The sequence below is a fragment of the Amblyraja radiata genome, chromosome 29, assembly GCF_010909765.2.
Source record: "Amblyraja radiata isolate CabotCenter1 chromosome 29, sAmbRad1.1.pri, whole genome shotgun sequence".
Taxonomy (NCBI): Eukaryota; Metazoa; Chordata; class Chondrichthyes; order Rajiformes; family Rajidae; genus Amblyraja; species Amblyraja radiata.
In genome coordinates, this window is record NC_045984.1 from 15,120,434 (window position 1) to 15,141,679 (window position 21,246).

Genomic DNA, 21,246 nt, shown 5'->3' on the forward strand with positions numbered 1-21,246 from the left:
CTCCTAGGCTTAAGTATGAGAACCCCTGGAGATAGAGATGAAGCTAGTCTCTCTTAACCTGAGTCTCACCTGCTCCCTCAGAATTACCTTTACCACCGGTGTCAGTGCTTTTTATGCTCCAACAGTTAGTGGACACAAATACGCACAGGCCTGATGTACCAGGACAGCAGAACAGGACAGGACAGGATAAAGGGCTTGTCCCACTTTCACAACCTAATTCACGACCTTTTTTTTTCGTGGACATTTTTCATCATGCTAGAAAAACGCCCCGACCTAGATGCCACGAGTACCTACGACTAGCATCACGGCCTGCTACGACCTCCTACGATATCCAACGACCTTATGACGACCATGCTGCGAGTATGAGTTGAAGGCAAACTCGGCAGAGGGCATGAATTAGGTCGTGAAAGTGGGACAGGCATTTAAGGGGCTCTTTGAGGACTGCAATAAGAAATGTTTTCATTCATGAAATACAACACTTTGGTATTGGTGGGTTTATTATTGTCATGTGTACCGAGGAACAGTGAAAATTGTTTTGCACACTGTCCAGGCATATCATACTATACATGAAGCACCATCAACCCACATACAAGTACAACAGGTAGTGCAAACAGAAAATATACAGATTGTAGAAGGTGTTACATCTACAGTGAAAGTGCAGATTGAAATGTACAAGGTCCACAACAAGGTTGGTTGGGGGATTGTGAATTTATCCTTGGCATATATATGGGACATGTGTAGCTGGGACATGTTAGCCGGTGTGGGCCAACTTAGAGCCATAGACTCTATGACTCTAAATGCCAACACCCAGGTTAATGAAAGGTGGTTAATGTACTTCTCTGGGATTGTCAGTCCTCCAAACTTGTCCTAAAATTGCAGAGATTAGCAATTTGCCAACCTGACACTACTTCCTGAAGTCCTCGAGAAGATTCATTCAATGATCAACTGATGATCAGATTTAGTTGCCTTGTTCTGTTTATTTCTAAGCTAAGCCACTGAAAATTACCTTCATTAAAGGCCTTTCCTAGCTTGCTGTGGTTCACCTTGGAAACTTGACTACCTTTCCTGGTGTGAGCCACTCTCCCACATTCTAAACTCAGGCTCATGAAATTATTTGATTTTGGAGCATTGGAACTTATCCTGAGGTATCTCGGGTCCGCCTAAATTCGTCACTCTTGAATATGTTTTCAGATATGTTTTCTGCACACTGCAGTGTTGCGATCAAAGTAATTTAAAGCATAACACTGGAGGTGCTGGAAATTTGAACTCTTAAAAAGAATGGTGGAAAATTTCAGCAAGTCCAACAACATCTGTAGAGAAAGAAACACATCGACCTAAACTGTTAACCCTGTTTCACTCTCCACAGATATTCCCAAACGTGTTGAGGAGCTTCCTTTGTTACTCCCAATTAATTATTTACTATCTTTAACTTTCCCCCACCACAACCATGTTACCAATGTCATCCAATTGTCCTAACGTCTGACCGTCCATGGCCTCTACTACTGATTCATCCTGCCCACAACTCCCTATTTGTCATATCCCTCCCACAAACGCTGCAATGAGACCCTAATCTACATCCCACTCACCCCAACATCCATGGCGCCAATCTCCATCTAACCAGAAATGACCCCATATCCTGCACCCACCCCAACCCAGCCTCAAGGTCCCATTCCTCCAGTGGCTATTTTCATTGACCCTGACTGCCTGGCCTGTTGAGCATTTTCAGCAATTTCTCATTTTATGTCAGATTTTCAGCATTTTTTTTTATGTCTGAGCATGTTGTGCGTTGAATTTCTGGTAAATTTGCAGCCAGTAAATATGAAGAACCGTTCAATGTTGTACCAATGGCCTGATGGAAAGCAGTTAAGGAAACACACATCTGTTGCAAAATAGGCTTTTGTGATGAGTAATATGTAGAATCGTGAGATGACCTTGAGGTTGTTGACCACAGCCTCTCATTCTCATCACGTCTCAGCCCCCTTTTGCCAATGCGTTTGCCCAGGTTAAGGACATGACTGTTACCATGGAAACCCGGGCGTTATCTGGGCAAATGCCGACTGAACATTGGACCTCAGTTTTATGAATTCAAAGAACTTAATGTCTTGGAGGTTAAGTGGAAATTATTGATGGCATTCCCAAGGATCTAAGACTCATTGGAAAGTAATGACATTTTCATAATGCCTGCTAATGAAAGTTTAATCGAGTCAACATTGACTCTGGCGTGGGAGCAAGGTCTGCCTGACATTTTGGGGTGACTCAAGTCAGTCGGGGAATTGAGTAAAGAAAATAGACAGAAAATGCTGGAGTAACTCAGCAGGACAGGCAGCATCTCTGGAGAGAAAGAATGCGTAATGTTTCGGATCGAGAACCTTCTTCAGAAACGTCTCCAGAGATGCTGCCTGTCCTGCTGAATTGCTCCAGCAATTTGTGTCTACCTTCGATTTTGACCAGCAGATGCAGTTCCTTGCTACACAACTGAGTATAGAAGTTAGGATGTTATGTTACGGTTGTACAAGATGTTGGCGAACCCACTCTTGAAGCATTCCGTTTCATTTTGGTCGTAAGAAAGATGCCATTAAACTTGAAAGAGTGCAGAGAAGATTTAAAAGAAGATTGCCAGGACACCTGGCATCCCTGCATCTAAGAAATTTGAGTTCAAGGTTGCAACACAGGAAAGAGGTCCTCTTTCTTGCAAAATGAAAGCTAACAGAAACTTTCCAATTTATGAAAGGTCTAGGCAAGAGAGACACAGAGAGTGAATTTCCACGTATGGAGAAGAACAAAACCAGGGGCCGTCAGTAATAGTTGCCTATCAATCAGTCTAGCAGTAAATCTCCCTGGATGGAGAGAGAATGGAATTCATGAGCAAGTGGAATAGTTGAGACAAATTGTGGAGATGCATGCTGAGGAAGCTCGATTAGCACAAGAGATGGAAGCGGATAGAGGGCTAAGAGGAAGAATTAAAGAGGTTTAGTTTAGTTTAGAGATACAGCGCGGAAACAGGCCCTTCGCCCACCGTGTCTGCACCGACCAGCGATCCCCGCACATTAACACTATCCTGCACACTTTAGGAACAATTTACACATACACCAAGCCAATTAACCTACAAACCTGTATGTCTTTGGAGTGGGAGGAAAACGAAGATCTCGGAGAAAACCCACGCGGTCACGGGGAGGATGTACAAACTCTGTACAGACAGCACCCGTAGTCAGGATCGAACCCAGGTTTCCGGCGTTGCAAGCGCTGTAAGGTAGCAATTCTACCACTGCGCCACCATGCCACCTGATAAGGTTATAAGGGAAATATATTTTAGATAATTTGGGTTGAGTTTTCTGTTTTGGATACAAATCTCTAAAATACATGATTTTGAATCAATTTTCTCTGAAGAGAGAATCATGAGGATACATTGATAATTTCATTGAGAATTCAGGGACCCTCTTATCTTGCAATAAGTAGCAGAAGTTTGGATTTCCCTGCTCCAAGAAGCTGTGAATGTCCAGGAGGATTGGAGCTAGCAATGGGATTCTGTTGGATATGGGGAGATTGAATGGATTGCCATGATCTAATTGAACAGCAGATTGGACTTGACAAAATGAATGTCCTGCTGCAGTGTCCACATCAAATCTGAGATGGGCTGAAGACTTGCCTGATACAATATTTTTCACTTAGTGGGTATATGGACGAGCTGCCAGAGGAGATAATGGAGGCAGGTATTAGAACAGCATTTAAAAGACACTTGGACAGGTACATGAATAGAAAAGATTTGGAGGGATATGGTCCAAACGCGGGAAAATGAGGCGAGCTTAGATGGAGCATCTGGGACCAGTTGGGCCATAGGGCCTGTTTCCATGCTGTATGCCTCTATGTATTCTCACTTGAAGGTTTGCATATCTGCTATTTAAATATGGGTTCCAGCTTTCTGGAATGCGCTGCTGTTAAACAAGATCACGCCAGCTTCATTAGCCCGGGTCTTGTATATTGATGAACTGACTGCAGCAGCCTGAATAGTCTTCTTTTTTTGGAGTGCTATTAGATTTTAGCTATTATTGCGGTGGGCGGTTCGATGATAATGAATGATCCTAGGTCAGGTGCCAAATGCTAAATCAGCCAGGTTATTTATCTCCCTGAGCGTTATCAGACAATTCACTGAATGGATGTGAATCTTCACCTTGACCTCACGTGTAACCTGAAAGGAGAGAGCTGGCATGCTGCGCTTAGTGCTTTTTTATTCATGAGCCTCTGACTAACCCATTCAGCAGCCTTCATTCCCTGATGGATTTTATTCAAAGAGGTGTGCTCTGCATATGAGCTGGCGGCCTCTCACCGCCTGTGATGAAAAATCATTCGAAATTAAACCTCGCAATTAAATTGCAGGAAAGGATGTATAAAACTGAGTAATTTTAAAAACCATGCCCCTTCTCATTTTGGTGACAATCTTAGCCTGTGATTTCCATCGATCCTGACATCCAGCTTTTGCCCATTGGATATTAATAAGGCTGCTTTCAAAGGCAAGGGCATTGCAGTTTTGTTCATCCATCTCCTTCACACATTAACATTTGCTGATTCACTGCATTATATGCTGAGATGGATACTTGGTCCATCGATGAGCTGAGCTAACCAGTGGAGGGGCATGTGGACATGCTGAAGTATTTTCCTTTGAAGGGAAGGGTGACCTTCCTCAGAAAGGGAACGGCTAACATGTACTTTGCTTTAACATGCACCGGGAGTCCTGCCCAGACTCCCAACCCTTGTCCTACATTCCAGACCCTGCTCAGACTTCAGACCCTTGCCCAGTCTCCAACCTCCTTGCGCCCCCCCCCCCCCCCCCCCCCCCACCCAAAATTCCAAGCCCTATGTTGAAATTTGAAACACCTACCTAGGTTCCCAGCCCTTGCCCTGGACTCCAAGCCCCTGCCCAGGTTCCAAACACATCTACCGCCCACAATCAGTGATGATTTGTACCGTACCCACAAAAAAAACAGTTCATTAACAATTTAATACAGACGTATGTAGAAGAGATACTAACGTATATGGAAAAGCGCTGAAATCCCATTATCCAACATCAAGCAATAATTCAAATCCAGCCATGTAGCTCTCCCAGTTGACAAACATTTTAACTCTCCTTCACACTCCCATAGTCACCTTCTTGATTAGCACTAGTATCAGAGGTTATGGGGAGAAGGCAGGAGAATGGGGTTAGGGGAGGGGGAGAGAGAGAGAGATGTCAACCATGATTGAATGGTGGGGTAGACTTGATGGGCCGAGTGGCCTAATTCTACTCCTATACCTTATGACCTTTCTGTCCTGGGCCTCCTTCACTATCAGGGTGAACAAATTGGAGGAATAGCACCTCATATTTTGCACGGGCAGCGTTCAACCCAGCAGCATGATTTTTGATTTCTCTAACTTCAAGTACTCCTTGCATTCCCTCTCTCTCTCTGTCCCTCCCCCACCCTTGTCCTCTTGCTAATTTCACCGTTTGTTTTCCTTCGTTATCACCTCATCGCCAGCGAACAATGGACCATTGTGGGATCCACCTTTCCTGAGCCATCGATGCGCACTCTACTTTGTTCTGTACCGTCCCATACCTCTAGTTTCCCCCTCACTGACTCTAAGTCTGATGAAGAGTCTCGACCCGAAACGTCACCAATTCCTTTTCTCCAGAGATGCTGCCTGATCTGTTGAGTTTCTCCTGCATTTTGTGTCTTATCAATCACGGAGCAACACAAATTCTAACAATTCAATAAATAATTTGTCTGAAAACGCTACCAAATATGAAACTGAAGGATTGCAATAAAATGATCATCCTTCAGGGAAGCAGATGTGTCAACCCTACCTAGTCTGGGTGTACATGATGTCAGACCCACCTTATGTGGTTGAATCTCCACTTCTTTCTTAATTCAAAAACAATTCATGGGTGGAGAATAAGTGTCAATTTTGCCAGTGATGACTTTCAATAATGAGAAAAATAAAAGTTTAAATTTATAGCTTAGAAAATGGAAAATGCTTTCTGGTGGGACAGTTTTGTTTTATGCTTGGAACAGCAGGCCCAATTTGGTCGGTACAAAGGACAACGCCAATGTACTTCCTAGTTGTAGAATATCTTATTATTTTCTGGAGCACTGTTTAGTAATTGAATTTCCAGACTTGGATCTGAGCTTCACAAAGTGTTTATTTTTCTGGACTCCCCTGCATAGCTGACTGATACAACGTGCACGGAATATAATGCATCAGTGATATAAGCAAAAATCGGCGTACGTACACCAAGTAATATAGTTCCGTGCTCAAATGGACAGTCATACTCAACACTAATCACAGAGATTGGTGTCCCTCGAGACCTTGCCCATTCAGAAATGGTGGACTCTGCCAGAATTCCTTTCACTTGCAACTTTTGCATTTAGGAGAATAAGAGCCATCATTAAGGCTGGATCGTGTTCCTGGTCTGAAGCCAACACCTGAGTGCTTGGGCTCTTCAATTCCACTCGTCATATATTTGAAAGCAATATTCCACCGGGGCTTTCAAGGGGTACTTCTTTTTAAAAATGCTCAGAGTTTTAACCTTGTATATTTTGTCTTCTGTCTCCAGACTTGAATCCAATCTGAAGACGCATAGTTACTCTGGGACGGGCTTCGGCTTCCAGGCCAGCATTAAATGTCATTGCCAAGGATGCTGTTACCTACTCACTTGATGATGCCAGCTTTAGTCTTCTTCATGGCTTTGCTGTCCTCGGCCGTGTCTGACACCATGATTGAAGGTAAGACTTCCCAACTTGACCAACCTTGTGATGACAGTGTGACAAATGTTAGACATACCCCTATTGGTGTTAATCGCCCAGCTGTCCACTGGTAGACCAATGACCCTGTTCTTCATTTATTCATTCCAATTCCAATTGAGAATCTGAATTCTCCTGCTGTTAAAACCATAGAAACATACAAACATACCACACATCTATCTATGCTAATCCCATTAGGCCCACACCGCCCTATACCTAAGACACAAAAAGCTGGAGTAACTCAGCGGGACAGGCAGAAGGAATGGGTGACGATTTGGGTCGAGACCCTTCTTGCCCCTACACCTTCCCTATTCGTGTCCCTATCCAAGCATCTTTAAGCATAATCATTGCATCTGCCTCCAACAACTACTCTGGCAGCTCATTCCTGTTAACCACCCTCTGTGTGAGAAATATAACCTTCAGAACTCCTTTAATTTACTCCCACTCACCTTAAACCCGTGCCTTCTAGTTCCAGACTTTCTTGTCCAGGGATAAAAAGATCCTGAACATTATCCGAACTAGGAGTGAATAATGTGTTAATCATGTAAACGTGACCTTCACCCTTCTCCATTCTTATTGTTTTATATTTCTTGATACCATGGATGTTGATAACATTTGCCATTTGACTGGAGGGAATCCTAAGGATTACCAACAGCCCAGGATCCAAGAAGCTTAGCTGCCTGCATACATTTTAGGGCCTGTGTCAGAATTATCAGTCTGCATTCATGCTTCCGTGCATTATTGAACTACAACATGAGATTCCGCCTATATTTTAGTAAACATCCCCTTGAGCTTTGCTTGATTACTTTCGGAAGGTGGAGAGGCGTTTCCCGATATCCTTAAATGACCACAAATTCTACTTCTCTGTTTTATGGTTTTCCCAAGATAGTATGTGGTTAAGGGATTGGTTAAATGATGCCTGTTGCTATACTGGTGTCTAGCGATGGCAAGCTAGATATGGATAATTGCCTGTGCTTGTCATTATTGAGTCCGTGTGTAACTGATAGGTGGTCTCTATTCAGATTTGATGTACAGACTGTGAGAGGAACCGCAAACAATTTTTATACACAGGAGTATTGCAGCCTTCATTAGTCTGCTTTATTCCCATTTAGGATAGACACAAAATGCTGGAGTAACTCAGCGGGCAGTCAGTGGAAAGATAATACTTGATTACAATCAAGCTATTTAAGGTGTATAGATACATGATAAAGGAATAACGTTTTTACAGTCCAATTAACCTACAAACCCACACATCCTTGGAATGTGGGAGGAAACCGAAGCACCCAGAGAAAACCCACGTGGTCACAGGGAGAACATGCAAACTCCACACAGGCAGCACCCGAGGTCAGGATCAAACTTAGGTCTCTGGCGCTGTGAGGCAGCAACTCTACCAGCTGCACTATTGTGCTGCCTGGTTGTTGCAGTAGATTTTGTAGATGGTGCACACACAACACAGTGATATCCCTTTTTCTGTGTTGCAGAGATACCTGCACAGAAAACACTGATATCCCTTCAGGTTACAGGGGAGTTCCATTGTTAGGCTGTCCAGGTTTTTCCCAATATATGTAGGGTAATATGAGTTAGGCACATAACACTTGCATCACAAGAGATATTCAGATGCCACTGGATCAAGGTGATAACTCCAACAGATATAGAATAATAAAACCATCTTTTACACAATTGGGCGTTCTGAGACACCACACTGAGTAAAGAGACAGTTTAAATAATTTGTAGAATTGTAAATTTGCAGAGGCAGTCTGTATAATTTGGAGAGATGCCAGCAGTATTGTAAGCAAGATGTGTTTTCAGGAATTTCTTAATGGCAGTACTGAAAGTAAATTTATTTTTGTAAAACTATATCAGCGTCGTTGTACCAGGGAAAATGTGGAGTTTCATCATACTCGTGGATTGAGCATGAGGAGCAGAATTGCTAGTTCATCTTGCCTTCCCTAACCCACAGAGTGGCAGCCATATTTGTTGAGGTCACATGACTCTGCAAAGGGCCAGATATCAAACTGCGCTCTTCCTGGTTGCCATTGGCAACTGAATGGCGACCATTCCTCTCAGCCTTTGTTGCTGCTGTTGAACTTCAAACAGAAATGCCGGAAGTCAGCAAGCTGTGAAATATTTCACCTATTCACCTCTCATCAAAATCTTGCCTCTGACACAAAGATGAAAAAGGTGATGAAGCAAACTGGTGGTAAGACTATTAGTTCAGCCAGGAGCTGTTGGACAGTGAGGGAAGATCATTTGACACATCATGCCTGATACAGTGAATGAATTATCCAATTTCCAGTCCTCTCTCCCCATATTGCTGCAATATCCTCCTTCCAACAAAATAGTCAATCCTCTATTTGTGTGGATCCTGTTTTTCATCAGCTTTACAGGCAGCACACTAGGGGCATCATAATACAATTTCCACAGCAGCCTGTAATTCTTTCTCTGACTGCTTTAAATCACTGTCATCGGTTACCCACTGGATTGCCTTTGCAGCATCTTTATCAAATACTAATACTTTTGATCACCTTCACGCAACCCCACCTCCCCCTCCTTTAAGGAAGCCGACCTTGCTCCTTTTGCTTTGTTTTGTTATTTTCAAAATATTGTTTTCTTTATTTATTGAACTTTTTTTAATGTTCGTTTATTATATTACCTATTGAGTACTGTGCTTACAAAGCTGTCGTGCTGCTGTAAGTAAGTAAAGATTTCATAGTTCCGTTACCGTTACATATGACAATAAAAGACTCTTGACCCATGACTACATCTGAAGTTCTATTTGATAAATCTCTTCTGCATTCCAAAATGCCATTATCGTTATTAAACTGTGATGAGGAGAAAAATGTTGCACTGCAGCTGATAAATACCGATTAATATGCGTGAAGGGTTTAGGAAAGAACCCTGTCTCCTTCCTCAATAACCTTCTCGATTTGTCACTTTCAGAGATAGGTGTCCATACACCTCTATGTTCCTGCCTCCTCTTTTAGTTTATATTGCTTCTCTTTAAAATGTATCAGTTCACGCACCTCGGCAATCAGTTCACGCACCTTGGCATTAAATATATCACCTGCCATCTGAGCCGTCTTCACCCGTCTGTGCCCTCTCTGCGTCTGCTGGTAGCCTGCCGAGTTGTTGCAGAACTCAGCTAGAAATTGTCAGAAACTGATTTGTCACACCGTGCAAATATAAGAATTAATCATGGCATTAGGAATGCAGTAAGGAATTAATTACTGTCATCCAGCAATTTTTAACACTTTAAAATTCCCTACTGGAATTATCTGGGGATGTTCAATATAGTTGGTGCCAAGGATATGTCTATACACAGCAAGGCCCCACACACAGTGACGAGAGAAAATAATGAAAACAGCAAGTGCTGGGAAAACCCAGTAGGTCAAGCAGCATCCATGAAAAGAGATAAAAATCACCAGCTATTGTCTGAGACCCTTTGGACACTGAAGTATTGGCTTTGTTTCTGTCCATGTGCTGCCTGGTTTGCTGAGTTTTTCTGCAAGGGATCTTTAGCACCGAAGTCCTGGATGTGTAGCGAGCTCTGGTAGAATCATCAGACGTTGCTGCAAGGGGGAGAGATCCAGTTTGTGTTACATCTTCCACCACCTAATTAATCGAGACCAATGTAAAATGATGCCAGTCATTCTGTAAGTTCCTCAAAGAGTATTTTATTTTTGTGTTTTCCATTGCATCAATGAATATACCCTAAAAAAATGGACAAGAGACGAATTTGGGATACATTGAGGTTGTGAAAGATATTGCTAATCTGTTCTTTCTTATTACCATCAAGTGTGAATGTAGTTTTTTAAATGTTGAGCAACAAGGCATATCTTTGCTCTGTAAATTGGTCTGATTATAATCTTCTCAAGTCCCTTTTGTCAGCCAATTGGCCATGGAACCAATTAGTGAAGGTTTGTGGGTGTTTTCCCAGTGCAGTTCAGGTAATGATGAAGTAAGGGGGTGAGGGGAAGCTGGTGATGGAGGGGTGCCAAAAGAGGAGATATACGGTAAGCACATGGTGATGTAGGCATCTGGCAAAGATCTTTTTAACTGTTCTCTGGATGTGTGCACTACCAGCAACTCTGTCCATCTCTGGCAGGCTTTGGGATGGTGGTGAGGAGCCATTCTGAAGTACAACAGCCGCTGTGGTGATGGTGTTTCCATGCAGCCCTTGATTCAGGACCAAGTATTTATAGCTAATGGATCCATGAAGAGACAGTGATCCACTACCAAGCCAGGGGATTGTTTGATGTAGGGTAAAAACTTGCAAAACTGCATTGTTTCTGTGTATTAGTAGACCTCGCCTCTCAAGGTGGTGGAAGGCACAGCCCTGAAGGTACTGACGAAGGAAGCACTCTTGATGTGTTTGTGGCACTGTTTCATATACACAACACAATGAAGGCCATGGTTTGCCAGTGAGGGCAATTATTAAACTGTGCGAACACCAGGCCAGCAAGCTCAGGAAGTCACTCTTCAAAGGAGATCATGGGGAAGCTGTTAGCACAGGGTGAGTTTTCGCTGGCATGTGTTCGAACCAGCTTCGACTGAATTAATTAGATGACAGAGAAACGTTAAACCAAAGTGTTCCTGTGTCCCAGGGAGCCGTACGTCTGCGGATAAATATACTAACTATAACTCAACTTCTTGAAACAACGGTTTTTGGCATGAGCTGTAGTGTAAGTCTCACCATCCATCTGCACAGCCGGTGTTGTGCTATAGATTGCCTCAGAATAGCAGTCAGTCTGTGTGGCGGATTTATGAGGGGATGTGACTTAGTTTGAGGTTGACGCGGTATCTATGAGTGTAAAACCTTGTGCAGATTAGTTACAAGTTGGAGACAAACCAACATGGAGCTTTGAAATAAAAAGCTATTGCCAATAGCCAGGAGCAGAGAAGGGGATAAACCACAGATGGTGTTGCCAGCAGATGTGACTGAAAACCCTGGTAAGAATGAGTGGCTTTAGAAAGACTTTTAAAGGATGAGAGACAGATGGAAAGGGTTTCAGGGGGTCGATCTGGAGAACTGGGTCAGCTAGATGAATGTTGTACAGTACAGGAACAGGCTCTTCGGCCCACCAAGTCCAAACCGACCAGTGATCCCCACACATTAACACTATCCTACACATACTAGGGAGAAGTTTACATTTGCCTGTATGCCTTTGGAATGTGGGTGGAAGCCGAAGATCTCGGAGAAAACCCTAGCAGGACACAGGGAGAACGTACAAACTCCGTACAGACAAGCACCCATTGTCAGGATCGAACCCGGGCTCTGGCGCTGTAAGGCAGTAGCTCTACCGCTACGCCACCATACCGTGGTGGGGTAAACTGGAGGTAGAGTATTCACATAACCCAGGTGAGATTATTAAAAGTATTCATGTTGCAAGGCACAGTAGCAAATTGGTGAGAACACAAGGCAGATGGAGTTATAATTCAGCTTTAGTAACCGAACAATACATAACACATGTGGATTACACTCTGCTTGTAACATCCTGTTTTAGTGACTTCAGCCCATGGATATTATCACACCACATGTTTAATACTTACAACGGCAGATGAATTTCTTCTCCAATATGTTACAAATGACCCCTTACAGAAATCCAAATTTACACAAACTCCCATGTATTTTTAAAACCATGATTCAACATAGCAATAATAACAATAACAATGCATTTCGTTGTCTCTGTACTGTACACTGACAATGACAATTAAAATTGAATCTGAATCTGAATAAACTGTTTTGTAATATTAATTAATGACTGGACACCGTATATATTCCATTAGTGTAATTGTGGGCATTGTTAGGGAGAATATTCGGTGAACTAAAAGAATTATAGCAAGTGTATGCAGAGCAATACGATATAGGTAGCTGTAGGTAATGGACGTTTCAGACTTAAGGAGAACTTGGTTTAGGGACAGTTCACAGTCAGGAGCAGAACTCTTTCATTATCCAGGGACTGCCTGTACTGGGAAGCTACAAGTTTCAGTGGGTTACGGAGGGGTCAAGTCAGCCAGCACTACACTTTCGATTGCCCTCTCCCTCTGGAAAGTGGCAGTGTGTGGATATGGGGTGAAGACGGTGTGGGCCTGGGGTTAAATGGCTCGCTGGCGTTCAATCCTTGAGATGTTCTTGTACCAGATGGCTGATATCCCAACTAGAGTCAGTGAGTCAGTGTCCAGACAATGCAATGAAAGGGAAATAATTTCAAGTGAAATAAACATCAAGCCTTGTGATTTATGCTTGGTGCATTCCTGTGGATGTGTTGATGTTTTGTTGGCTGGTTAGGCAGAGGAGGAGTTAGGTTTTGAACATCGCTGGAAGATTTCAGGATCTCCAAAGATAAAATTGGTAACAGGAGCCGACCAGGAATAGGGTTCGTGGAAGTTCATCTCAAACATTGCCTGAAACTTGGGCCGTTGACATACCAGGCCACAGATGTTAGCTCAGCCAAACCCAACTGAGTCCGGCATTAATGGATGCCATCACCATAACAACCACATGGGAATCCCATTCTCGAGAAAACAGAGGGAGAAAATAAGCCAATCCCAGGGGTGGGTTGGCCCATCTGTGTTGTCTTAAGAGATGCCTGCTATTGCCAAATTGTTAATCCGGGCATTGTGAAAGGTCTTTGTTCAGACAGAGTGTTGTGGGTACTGAATGCTAGCAAGTTTGATGTAGGCCAGGCTTCTGGAGCTATCTATTTTAGTGCCTCACTGTGAACAGATTTTTATGAGAAAGGGCTTTGAGTATACAGTATGAGTAACCAGATGCTAGTTTATACCAAAGTGCTGGAGTAACTCAACGGGTTAGACAGCATCTCTATTGAAAAAGGATGGGTGACATTTCAGGTCGGAACCTTCCGACCCGAAATGTCACCCATCCTTTTCCTCCAGAGTAGCTGCCTGACCAGTTAAATTACTCCAGCACTTTGTGTCTATCAAAGGTTCAACCAGTTATATTCTGATGATTGAGCTAATGCAGTCTGTGATAGACAAAGAGTGTGGAGGACTCAAGTCAGAGGGTATCTTCAGATGAGTATGTGGATAGTCCTACTCAAGGAGGGACCATACTGGGCCTTGTATTGGGAAACAAAGCTGACCAGATGACTGGTTTTAAGATAGTTATGAATAAGTTTATGTCTAGACCTTAGGGGAAAGTACTAAATTGGGACAAGGCACATAATAACATTATTAGTAAGGATTGAGGGAAAGTAAAATTGGCACCGGTAGAAGGACCTCCACAAACTGGGAACAAGGATGATGGCTTTAATTGTATTTGGTCTATTAAACCCAGTGTGATTGGCTTGTAATTCAGAATGAGAATAAACAAAAATATCCTTCAGAGGCTGCCTGAATAATGCCGATAGTTCTGGGAGTCTCCGCCATTGTGCAGATGGAGCTCTGAATGTCATTTCCACTTAACTCGGTCTAACATTGTGAGCGAGGCATCAACTCAAAGCAAAGAACCGGTTTGCTACAACCTGGGGCCAACCATCTGTCGTGTTAACACTTTGGTGCCAGCAAAAGACAGCTCGCCAGGTTCAACATCAATCTCCACTCACCCACAGCCTGCTCTTCATTACCCCCATGGCTCAAATTACTTGACCCATATGGCCTTCAAGAAATTGACACTGTGTCGGCCTGATTTGAATAGAGTCATGGAGGCATAGTCATACAGCTCAGAAACGGGCCATTTGGCCCAACTCCTCCATGCTGACCACTGTGCCCCATCAAAGCTAGTCCCATTTGCCCATGTTTGACCCATATCCTTCTAAACCTTTCTTATCCATGACCTTGTTCAAGTGTCTTTTAACTGCTGTTTTAGTAGCTACCTCGCTACCCCCCTCGGGCAGCCAGTTCCATAAACCCACTGTCCTCTGAGCAAAAATGTTGGCCCTCAGGTTTGTATTAAATCTTGTCTCACTACCCTTAAACATTTGTCCTCTTGTTTTTGATCCCCCTGCCCTCTGTGCATTCTCCCTACCTGTTCCCCACATTACCTTATCCACCTCTACAAAATCATACCTCAGTCTCTTGCTCTCCAAGGAATAAAGTCATATGTAACTCTTAATCTCAGGATATTATCAAGGACTGATAAAGGTGAAAGTAGAAACATCCATGGGGATCTGTTTTTACCCGTATGATTGAACCAATATAGCAAGTCCATTACCACACCATTGAAGTTGGGTTAAAGTTCTGTGACTCAAGCAATCTTCTCACAGCATTGACTCAAAGCTGCAGAATTTGATGGAGAGGGAAGTAAAAGAGGTGGAAGAGTTGCAATACCAATCAGGGAGAAAGTCGCAGCAGCACTTGAGGGTTCATTCACTGAGGCAAAATGAGTCGAGTTCAAAAATGTGAAAGGTGCAATCAATCTAATAGGATTTACTATAGGCCTCTAAATGACCAGCTGGAGATAGAGGAACAGGGATGAAGATATGGTGCAAAATTTGTCAGATGTACTCAAGATGGTTTCTTGAAAGAGTATGTGGATAGTTTAACTCAGAGAGGGACCATACGTTTGAAAGTTCATAAGTGATTGGATCAGAATTAGGCCAATCGGCCCATCAAATCTACTACGCCATTCAATCATGGCTGATCCATCTCTCCCATGACCCCATTCTCCTGCCTTCTCCCCATAACCCCCTGACACCGTACTCATACTGGGCTGTCCATACTGGACTGTATTCACATGAGGGGTAACTTTTTCGCACAAAGGGTGGCGAGTGTATGGAACGAGCTGCCAGCGGAGACAGTTGAGGCAGGGACTATCAGAAGGTTTACAAAATATTTAGACAGGTAGATGAATAGGACAGGTTTAGAGGGATATGGGCCTGATGCAGGCAGGTAGGACAAGTGTAGGTGGGACATGATGGTAATGTGGGCAAGTTTCAGAGTTCCAGCATCTGCAGTTTTTATTTTCATACTGGTTGTGTAATTAGGCTCATTTATACCTTGCCGAATAGTTTAAGTATTAAGAAAACAGGTTTATCAATTGAATGATTTTTTGGAGTAAGGAAGGATATTGCACCAGACATTATCCAGAACACTGGCTTGGTCCCAGTCACAGGTATATCTGCCCTTCACGTATTCCATATTAATGGCTCCATAAAACCATCATTAGTAGTGGGAATTACAAACCACTCCCCTATCCAGCTACGTTACAGGATGGACCAGTTTGTAATGAACAGGATCCGGATCTTGTTCTCACTACCCCCAGGAACCAACTAAAGCAACTTCAACAAAAATGTATTGATGTTAATGTGTCTTTGGTGCAGAAGCTATCATTGAACCTGGGAACCTGTTGGTGTGCAACAATTCCCATCACAATAGGCCTTCATAGTGGCCATTGTAACTTTCAATCCCACTCTTGAGAAGTTTGCAATCCTTGTATTTGCAGTGTTTATGATGTCCTTGTGCTACCTAAAGCTTCATCCTTGACTTTGTTAACTACAGAAGTGAAAATTACTTCTTGGTTATTTGCCACAATATCTTTCAATCTTTCTTTGTCTGTTTGATGACTCTCTTAGATGAAGTTGATGTGTTAAAGGAACCACACAATTGTATGGTGTTGTTCTCAGCTCTGTCAGTAGAGGATATTTTCCATTCAGTTCCTTCCCTGTCACTTTCCCCGTCCCCCCACTCCCCCATGATGTTCCATAGGAGCAACAAAGAACTGACAGTGACTTTCATATTATTTTTGTTTATTTTTACTCCCTGGAATATTTTTTGATTAATCGTCAGTGGCAATGACCTCATCAGGGTAACTGCCAGTCTCAGAGGGGTGGTCGATGCACGGGAGCTGAATTAACATCTGATGAGGTCCTCATTAACCCAGGGTTGTGTTATCTGAGCTGTGCAAGTTAATTAAGCTCCTTCGAGCCTGCTGAACGCTGATGTCATCATCAAAAAATATATTGCTGAAAGTAAATCAACAGAAACGAGTAATTGGCACTGCTTTCCTATTAATGAGGAGGAGAGAGGATAAGATGGGAGTAGATGTTCCTTGCATTTCTCCTCTTTCAGGTGCACACAAAATGCAATATTTAAATTGCAGGATTCAACAGAGCTGCATAGGATGATGTCATTGCTCATGCCTTGTTGGGTTGACTCTGTCCCTGTATAACTGCACCACGTTCAGTGTGTTCCACCCACAGGAAACTGAGGCTGAGAAGTGATACGATCACTCCACCCAGAGATCACCATCCACCGTACAGCTGTGTAGGAAGGAACTGCAAATGCTGGTTTAAACCAAAGACGGATACAAAATGCTGGAGTAACTCAGCAGGACAGGCAGCATCTCTGGATAGAAGGAATGGGTGACGTTTCGGGTCGACACCCTTCTTCAGACCCAAATTGACCCGAAGTGTCACCAATTCCTTCTATCCATAGAGATGCTGCCTGTCCTGCTGAGTTACTCCAGCATTTTGTGTCTATCCACTTACAACTTTTGTGTGACTGGTGCTGAAGATGTAATTTCTCTGAGGTTGGCAGAGTGGCACAGCTGGTGGAGCTGATGCCTCAAGGATCCAGAGATCCGGTTTCAATCCTGATCCAGAGTGCTGTTTGTATGGAGTTTACACGTTCTCCCCGTGACCGCGTGGGCTTCCTCTTGGTGCTCCGGTTTCCTCCCTCATCTCAAAGACATACAAGTTCTTAGGTTAACTGGCGTCTGAAAAAAAATTGTCCATAATGAATGAAAAAAGTGTTTAACATAGAACTAGTTTGAAATGGTTGATTGATGGACTTGGTGGGCTGAAGGGCCTATTTCTATGCTGTATCTCTAAACTAAACTAAACAAAGCTGCCTGACCCGCTGAGTTGCTCCAGCCCTTTGCATCATTTTTTTGTAAACCACCATCCGCAGTTCCATGTTTTTAAACGAAGCCTTCTACTTGATCACCACCCCCATCTACCACACTCAACACTCACAGCTGTCCGCCAGTGATGCACAGAAACTGCAGGGTGCACCATCTGCACAACATATGACTGCACCAGCAATGTGGATGGAGCAGGAGGGAGCCTTCTTCAGCAGCCCTTACCTAGGTCCTGGAATTGATAGAAGTGTTTTGCAAAGCCACATCATGAGTTCCTCGCTGCAGAACATTGAAGATGCAGCCAAATATTTTAACACCCAGTTAAAAACCAGCAGTATTATCACTGGCTCATGTGACTGCCTTCCCATCCCTTTCCCTGTGGTACTGCTTTGCATTCCTGGGTCAGCTGTAGCCAGGCTGGTGGAGACAGTGGGGACTGTTGATGGCTAGAGGGAACACATGGTCTCGCCAGGAGTTGGAGCAGTCGGGACTAACAGGATAGCAGGGGAGAGCAGTGGTGCTGTCAGAGTAACAGTGAGGGGAGCACAGATGTTGTCTCAGGGAGAGAAGTCAACAGAGTTGCACGGCTTGGAGCACAGCCATCTCCCCAGGATTGTAACACAGCGGTTCCAGTAATCAGTTGGGTTGCTGTAACATCCTTAGATGTTTAGATCCGGAGTCATCTTGGCCACAGTTGGAGCTTCAGTGGAAATAGTATGAGGGTGCTTTAATTAGGTATAGTCGTAGAGTCATACAGCGTTGAAACAGGCCCTTCGGCCCAACTTGCCCACACCCACCAACATCTCCCATCTACACTAGTCCCACCTTCCTGCTGGATAAAGCTATTCTATCCATGTACCTGTCTAAATGTTTCTTAAATTTGCTGAATTTGCAGTGCAAAGGCCTCAAAGGCCTCAAATTCCAGCTAAACAAATATATTTGAAAGAAGCTTTCAGGAGTAATGGAGAACAGGAGAGCACTGGCACAGCAAAAGCATAGAGGTCTATGGACCCGATGTGAGTAGATTAGGTTAGATAGGTACAAGAGGAGTAACATGTGCACATAGAGTATTACAGGGACACAGCTCGTTGAGCTGTTCCTCACCATGCCAGAGATCTGGGTTAAATCCTCACCTGTGGAGTTTGCATGTTCTTCCAGGGACCACATGGGTTTCCTCAAGGTGCTTTGGTTTTCTCCCACATCTGAAATATTTGCAGGGTAGTAGGTCAATTGGCTGTTGTAAAGTGCTCCAAGTATTTATATGAGTGATTGAAGCTGTGTGATTGAGGTTGATAGAAGTTGATGAATTGTTGGAAGATTTTCTTTTAAATGGATTAATGTAAGATTAGTATCTGGGCGGGTGATAATCAACATGGTGGACTGAAGGACCTGTTTCCTTTATACTCTGAGACTCTGGTCTGATTACAGAAGAGGCCTTCAGAGCTTCTTGATGTGGTATGGAAAGAGTTGAGGGATTGTATGATCATGGTGAATATGGATCAGTTATAGAGTCATGCAGCATGGAAACTCGGTCCAACTTGTCCATATCAATCAAGATGCCCCATCTAAGCTCGTCCCATTTATTTACATTTGGCCCATATCCCCCAAAACCTCTCCTAACCACGTGCCTGTACAACTGTCTTTTAAATGTTGCTATAGTACCTGCCTCCTATGGCATCTTATTCCATATCACCATCCGAGTGAAAACATTGCCTGCCAGGTTTGTTTTAAATCTTACCTCCCTCACTTCAAACCTATTCCTCGAGTTTTTGATTTCCCTACCCTATGTAATAGTCTGCGTTCATCCACCCTATCTATTCTCCTCATGATATTATACACCTCTATCTGATCACCCCTCAGCCTCCTGCTCTCCATGGAAAAGGTGAACCAGGAAATTGGAAACGATCAAAATGGCAGAGGGCACACAAAGTATGAAAGATACAATTAGGAAGAGACAGGACCTGAAGGTTGGATTCAAGATCCACAGAGAGATATGTTGCGGGAAGCATATTGTGGCTCGAGAAGAATTAAATAACTGTATAGTGGGAGATGCAAAAGTATTTTCATGAACAGGGAAAATAATATTGTAGAGGGTTTCTGAGTTTGACCTTACTCGCTTAGATTGCAAGAAACCTGTGGTTGTCCTCCAGAATGAGAAAATAAGCTGCCTTCCCCCAACACCATGGACCGCTGTCAGAGAATCAGAGAAAGACCAAGAGTTGAGGGGATAAGTGGGAAATTCAGGCAGAAGAACTGGAAGCAGAGTTGATGCTCCAGGTAAAATAAATCTGAGAGTGATGCGATGCACATTAGTCTGACTCCCGTTCCTGCAGAAGATAAAGATGAATTGGAGATAGAGGTACGGACAGTTGCGCACCAAGAAATTGGTTCATAGCGAGACTAAGTGAGAAGGCTGCACACACTGTCGGTGGTGAGGCAAAGATGCAGGAATGCACCATGTTATTGGAGTGTATCAGAGCCAGTTTGTTCAGGGGTGGTTGATAGAGATTGATGGGGCGTGAGGCAGAAAATTAACAAGTCTGAAGTTAAAGTGGAATTATTTTTTCCCTCAGACCTTGTTGCCTGGAGATTATAACTTGGTTTGTTTTTGCTGAAATTACCATGACCACTGAACTATAACAGAGTTTTCCAAGAAGATGCTTTGGGTGATTTCACGATCTAGTGCCTTGGAACATTTTATTTCTTCGCTCGTTGATTAAATAGGAAAACAAATTTTAGTCTCTGTTACATTTAGCAGGGTGACACGCTTGGCGATGTATCAGTGTGTACATTTCTGCAGGTTTACAGGTTCATTTTCAGCAGCAGAGAACGATTTTTCAAGAGAAGGGATTAGGCATTTGGCCCATGGCTGCCACAGTGCCAGAGATATTGCAATGTATCTGTGTGCAAGAGCCTTCTCTCTACTGACAGCAGCCTCTCACCAAATCTGTCAGCTCCAGCTCGGCTGGCAAGTCTCTCCTGAGACTGTCGGTGGAGCCCACACCCAGGGAGGTAGTCACACTGTTGAAGGTACAACAAGTTTAAACAAAGGTTCGGGGAGTCCTATAATCCATCTCCTGTATGGTCATTCATTCTGCCCACCACAGTAATGTGGCTCAACCAACACTGGGTACCTTACTCAGATGTATAGGAAGGAACTGCAGATGTTGGTTTGCACCGAAAATAGACACAAAATGCTGGAGTGACTCAGCGGGACCAGCCGCATCTCTGGATGGAAGGAATGGGTGACGTCACCCATTCTTTCTATCCAGAGATGCTGCTCAGGGAAGAGAGTTATATAATCTTGAAGAGAAAAAACGAGGACCTACTATCTATCTGAGTAACGTAGATAGACACAAAATGTTGTAGCAACTCAGCGGGACCAAAGGGAATCCTGTTTATTTCCCTTCTTTCCTCTCATATATATTCATATTTCCTTACAATGTAGACAGCCATTTCACCCCTTTGTGTCACTGCCAGAACTTAGAGCAAACTCGCCCCTTCACTAATTTTCCTTGTAACCTGTTCTGCCAAATTTTTATCAACTTCCCCCCGACTCTACGCCTCAGTAGCAAAAGAAGCAATTTACAGTGGATAATTTGCCAGCTAATCCAAAGTTTAGTGATAATATGTGTATCAGGAAAGCAGAGAGGT

The 21,246-nt window shown here is 43.5% G+C and overlaps 1 protein-coding gene across 40 annotated transcripts in view; it reads left to right on the top strand.

Moving 5' to 3' along the window:
- The window catches only part of LOC116989340 (receptor-type tyrosine-protein phosphatase S-like), a 394,665-nt gene that overhangs the window by 110,642 nt on the left and 262,777 nt on the right, over positions 1-21,246 (top strand). For all 40 annotated transcript variants that reach the window (XM_033046622.1, XM_033046611.1, XM_033046631.1 and 37 more), the window contains exon 2: positions 6,587-6,755. In XM_033046622.1, the coding sequence (XP_032902513.1) occupies positions 6,653-6,755 (103 nt within the window). In that variant the 5' untranslated portion in view covers positions 6,587-6,652. The remainder of the gene's footprint in view (positions 1-6,586; positions 6,756-21,246) is intronic.